A 6000-nucleotide genomic window follows, 5' to 3' on the forward strand; every position below is an offset into this window, starting at 1 on the left:
CCCCATAGGATCTTATATATTTCAATCAAGTCACCTTTTACTCTTTTGAACTCCAGCGAGTACAAGCCTAGCATGTCCAACTTTTCCTTATAAGGCATCCTACCCATTTCAGACTAGATTGGGTTGGGATATCTGGTCGGCATGGACAGGTTGGACCGAAGGATCTGTTTCCATGCTGTACATCTCTATGACTCTATAAGTATTCAATTAGTAAATATTGCCTGAACTGCTTCCAATGCATTCACATATTTTCTTAGGTAAGGAGACCAATACTGTGCACAGTACTCCAAATTTGTCTTGGCAATGCCCTGTATAGCTCAAGCATAACCTCAACTCTTCTCGTAATTAATGATAAACAATAAGGTTCATTGACAACTCAGCAGTGGCATTCTTTCTTACCTTGCAGATTAGCAGCAGTTTGTCATTGGATGCAAAAGTTCCCTCTTTCAAGCACCGCTCACATTCCTCTTGCCAATAACGCCATTTCAGCTCAAACTCAGTTATAGTTTGATAACTGCCATGCTGAGGTGAAGGCAAAAAAGAAAGTGAAGACAGCATGTAATAGTTCGATTCTCTGATCATACAGATAATATGCATTTTACATCACGTTAAAATTTGAGCATTAAAGGACACGGTGGCACAGTGGTTAGCACTGCTGCCTCACAGCGCCAGAGACCCGGGTTCAATTCCCGACTCAGGCGACTGACTGTGTGGAGTTTGCACATTCTCCCCGTGTCTGCGTGGGTTTCCTCCGGGTGCTCCGGTTTCCTCCCACAGTCACAAAGATGTGCGGGTCAGGTGAATTGGCCATGCTAAATTGCCCGTAGTGTTAGGTTAAAAGGGGTAAATGTAGGGGTATGGGTGGGTTGCGCTTCGGCGGGTCGGTGTGGACTTGTTGGGCCGAAGGGCCTGTTTCCACACTGTAAGTAATCTAATCAGACACTGAAAGAAAGACTGGACCTTTGCTGCAGTAGTGCTCAGTTGGAAAGTGAACTTAGACAGTCCCCTGTTCTATACACTAAGCAGCATCAATCCAGCTTCAGAAGTATAAATGTATACTTTTGCAAATTATTCTGTCTGTTTTCTAAGCTTAGCTGGGAAATAGCAGTTGAAATGAGACAAATTGTCTTAATTTCTCAAACTTAGGGCAACGCAGTGAAAAAACCAGCAAGGACCTGTTTTGATCACTGTTCAGCTGTCCTGGGTTGGAACATGTTTGCAGGTAGCAGTAAAGCCTGACATTGGTCTGTGCTGCTAGACTGGTGGGTTAAGCCTCACATAAATAACAGATGCTTTTCAAGAAGAAGCCAGACAAATCATAGCTTAAAGAATAATACTTTCGCAGTCATCACTCAAGGGAAGAGACAAAAAAAACTGGCAAAAACAAAATTAGCCATTTGAATCAGCGTACAAAATGACTTTTGCAATTCCACCCAAGAGTGAGTCTGGATGGGATGCTCTTTGCAGAGTCAGTGTGAACTTGTTGAGACTGAATAGCCTGTTTCCACACTGGAGGGATTCTAGGATTCTATGAGTAAATGTCTTCAGGGAATGACAGGAAGGTAGGATGAGTGGGGTGTGGTGGGGAAAAGGCAGCAAACAAAACCAACTGAGCAACATACAGAGAAAAAGGGCATCTTTCTCATCAGTTCATCCATACATCTGTACATCGAGCTTTTTGCAGGTTCAGTCGCAGCCTTCTTAGCCAGCAACTGTCGAGCCTCATCCAAGCGGCCTTGTAGCACATAGCCAGTAACCTAGAAAAATATAAGCAAGCATGTTACAAGTGTCAGACCCTCAACTTCTCTGCCTTAGAGATAGTCCAACTGACAGACTAGGTACTTCACTCAAGCTCTTAGATTCCTCTTGCAAGGCAAAACTCCTGTTGCACCTCACCTTGGAGATGAACTCCAACGCCTCCTCACTATCATTTCCATTTGTACCAGAAATCTGAATGTACCACTCTGAGTCACTAGAGCTCCATTGTAAATGGCATCTTAATTATTTCATTGTACACGAGATGAGGAATTTTAAATTTCTTGCAGGTACCCAGTCAGGGCACTGTCCAACTACTGTCATTGCCTAAGATTAGAATTTATGGGGGCCATCACAATAAAATACACTCAACCTCACACTCTTCTCAGCACCAGGAACCAGGTGGTGACCAGGAACAGGAGGCCTGGCCATTCTATCCCCTCATTAACCAGCTTACTTCTGGTCGACATCCACACTCATCTGCCATACTGTAACAAAAGTGGGAGCTCTGATGGAATATTCCCTTTCTTCCCCAGTAGAACCAGGCCTTTTGTCTCAGCTAAACCTTTGAATGCTAAGATACAATCCTTATGCCTCCTGACCCACACAATTCCTGGTGATGCCTGGACATAGTGTTTGCATGTTGTATCCAGCTGACACATGAATGAGAATGAGATTCTTCCTGGCCAACATGACTCAAGTAACACAGACAATCCTTTAGGACAGGGAATTTGTTCCCTAGCAACCACTATAATCTCCTCAGAGGACCTGTAGAAAGCAGGGCTCCTGGCAGCACTAGGTCATCACTCACCACATTCCAGTAGTACAGATGTTCCACAGGGTTTTCAGAAGCCATGATCTGATCAGACATAGCATCCACTTGGCAAATATGCAGTCTGATCCAATCCAGAAGATGTGACATGAGGGAACCAGCTGCAATCACACATTAATGCCTTAGTATTTCTATGAACCACTGTTAGAACATTTAGTTAAAACGATTTAGAGTCACAACACATTTACTGCAGCCAAGTTATGGGTTAGGGTCCCCACTGGAACACGTGACACACAGACTCAAGTCTCCATTGGGGGATTAGTCCCTCCAGGTTTAGGCAAGTACTTGTTCTGCTGGGGTACAGGTTCCACTTAATTTTACACCTGTCCAGTGGCAGGCTTCATATTCGAGCTTAATAATGATAGTCAGGTTATTCAACAAAAGGGAATTACAATTAGCTTAACTCTTGTCTACATCCACACGCTTCCTGCAAGAGCACGAGGGCTGATGGAATCTTCCCCAGTAGAATTTGTATCAAGTAGCCCTTTGGATACAGAGACACTGGCCTAATGCTCCTAATCCACATGATTCCCAGTGATGCCTGCACCAGAGTCACCTCAAGTAGGCTGCACTGATGTTTTATTTGTACAAACTTTAACTGTCTAGTAGCAGTGCTGAACCAGCAGCCCATCATATTGTGAATTCAAATTCTGTCTGAACAAGATGTAAAATTTAATTTAATAAAGTTCCTAATTTGTGTTTGGCACAAGAAATGATGGTATTGACTTGTTGTAAAAACTCAACGAGTTCAATCAGTTCCTTTAGGGCAAAACACCAGGTGATAGTCAGGAACAGGAAGCCTGTCCCATTCCATCCCCTCATTAACAGCTTAACTATGGTCTACACCTACATATCGGCTACAACAGTGATTGACTGATTGATTGAAACATAATGACTGACTATCCTAAGAATGTGTAACAAATGTTCAACTGCCAGTGTTAGCGTCACCCAAAAGAAAATAGACAAAATTAAATTAAACAAGCCAATCAGTTTTACCTTGAGCTGCCTCAATGTACAGGATCTCACAGAGATTCCAGATTATCTCCATTGCAGATAGAATTGAAACCTGCCAATAAAAGAGGAAACACCATTGTTATCTCCCTTTTGCGCAGCACAACTTAATTCCAAAATTTCAAATTGCTGTGAAAAAAAAAGGGCACAGGCCACTGCACTGGGTTAGATATCTAAAAAGAAGCTCAGATCCAGTGCAGGTCAAAGAAATAGAAATCTTCTTCATCTCTTAGCTGAAAGGAAACCCTTTGTGAGATGAGATTGAAAAGATTAAATCCAGAAAGTAGGTGCCTTTGGTATAATCTAAATCATGTTGTACTTGCTTGATTAGCATTTGAACTGGACAATGTAGAGGGAGATTTACTCTATACATAACCCCATACTGTACTATCCTGGGGCAGTTAAATGGGGAATGCTTAGAGGGAACTTTGCCCTGAGTGTTACCTTATGTTGACCCTGCCCTGTGAGTGTTTGATAGTTCAGAGTAGAGGGAGCTTTACAGTACTCTTTACCTAAACTGTGCTGCATTCGTTGAGAGTGTTTGACCTAAATAAAACAAACTTCCCAGTTTGAGGTAGATATACGCTCTTACTAGCTTTGTAATTCTTGATTCAAGGAATATCTAGTGATCTCAGAGAGGACTTCCAGAGAATCATAGAATTCCTACAACGCATATAGGAACCATTTGGCTCAACAAGTCTGCACCAACTGTCTGAAGAGCATCCTACCTAGACCCAGCCCCCATCCTATCTCTGTAATCTCGCATGAATTATGATCAATCCACCTAGCCTGCACAACGGCACTACGGCACAATTTAGCATGGCCAATCCATCTAACCTGCACATCTTCAGACTGTGGGAGGAAACCGGAAAACCCGTCAGAAATTCATGCAAATATAGGGAAAATGTGCAAACTCCACACCCAAGGCTGGAATTGAATCTGGGTACCTGACACTGTGAGGCAGTAGTGCTAACTGCCGTGCTGCCCTCAAAGGACAACAAGTATCTGCATGCTCAAACTTTCTTAAAAACTCATGTCACTTTTAAAAGATCTGAGATCATCAGTCTACATGTGCAACTGGTCCATCTTGGGTTGTGAAAGTGCAGATTAGGGCAGTGAGAAGTAATAGGGATATTTATTCCAGCCTCAGATAAATACAGAACACGTGAGTGAGGACTGAACTATTTCCAATATGGCATGCTGCTCTCATTATGAAAATAAGTCGTGTACAAACCTAGCACAAACTTAAAAAATAAAATCGATCTGTAATAGATCTACATCGTAGGGATTACCTCAGCTTTAACCCAATTTAATATGAAATAAACAGTATCATAGTGTTCTCATACCTGATCCTCAAACTGCATTGACAATTCTGGATCCACAGAATAAGCTGGGAAAAGAAAAATAAACATTATTGCACATAACTTTTACTAAAATGATCAGAAATACTAAACATAGGCACTTAGAGGGCATAGGTACCAGGACAGTATTAGTGTAATGGGCTTCCTGATCACAGACAGGTGCACTGCCACTACCTTACCCAAATGTAACACCTCACTATTATCTAAATGAAATTCCATCTGCCACTCCTCGGCCCAGTGTCCCATCTGATCACGGTTCTATTGTACTTGGAGATAATCTTCTAAACTGTCCACTACACCACCTATTTTGATGTCATCTGTAAACTTACAAATCATACCCCCTGGTTTCACATCCAAATCATTGAAATGATGAAAAGCAGTGGATCCAGTATTGACCCTTGTGGCACACCTCTGGTCACAGGCCTCCAGTCTAAAAAGCAACCGTTCACCACCATCCTCTGTCTCCTACCTTCAAGCCAATTTTGTATCCAATTGTCTAGCTCTCCCTGGATCCCATGTGATCTAATCTTTTTTTTAAATAGATATTTTTATTAGAAATTTAACATTTTTACAAGTTTACAAAAATAAACAAAACTCTCAAGTACAAACATTGATATACAATTAAATCTTAAATGTATAAGAACCAAAATTTAACAAAAGAAAAATACCAAGAAAAAAAAACTCAACTAACTACTAATCTAACCTACAACTAACCAGAGTGTATATTTAAGTCTCTTACATTATTCAAATAAGAGAAAGAGGAAAAAAAAACAGCGGATAACATAGAAATTGCGCTGTGAGATACACGCTCGGAATGTGTTAACATCAAATGTAACAAAACCCGTATTCGAGCGGGATTCCTCTCCCAAGGGGCCCCGGACCAGCCAGGTTCGTAATCTCAATTAAATAAAAGCCCTTGTTAGGATAGCCGAAATATCTGTATTCATATAATTCAAGAAGGGCTGCCATATTTTATAAAATAATTCGGTCTTTCGGTGCACCATATTTGTAGGAAGTCAAGGGGAATACATTCCATAACTA

The 6000-nt window shown here is 41.5% G+C and overlaps 1 protein-coding gene across 2 annotated transcripts in view; it reads right to left on the bottom strand.

Annotated features, from left to right (window-relative positions):
- Positions 1–6000, bottom strand: part of nup85 (nucleoporin 85) — a 43805-nt gene that overhangs the window by 22191 nt on the left and 15614 nt on the right. For both annotated transcript variants that reach the window (XM_043714536.1, XM_043714537.1), the window contains exons 5-9: positions 4945–4988; positions 3584–3653; positions 2567–2688; positions 1623–1757; positions 400–522 (exon numbers count right to left, since the gene is read on the bottom strand). In XM_043714536.1, the coding sequence (XP_043570471.1) occupies positions 400–522; positions 1623–1757; positions 2567–2688; positions 3584–3653; positions 4945–4988 (494 nt within the window). The remainder of the gene's footprint in view (positions 1–399; positions 523–1622; positions 1758–2566; positions 2689–3583; positions 3654–4944; positions 4989–6000) is intronic.

The sequence above is a fragment of the Chiloscyllium plagiosum genome, chromosome 24 (assembly GCF_004010195.1).
Source record: "Chiloscyllium plagiosum isolate BGI_BamShark_2017 chromosome 24, ASM401019v2, whole genome shotgun sequence".
Classification (NCBI taxonomy): domain Eukaryota; kingdom Metazoa; phylum Chordata; class Chondrichthyes; order Orectolobiformes; family Hemiscylliidae; genus Chiloscyllium; species Chiloscyllium plagiosum.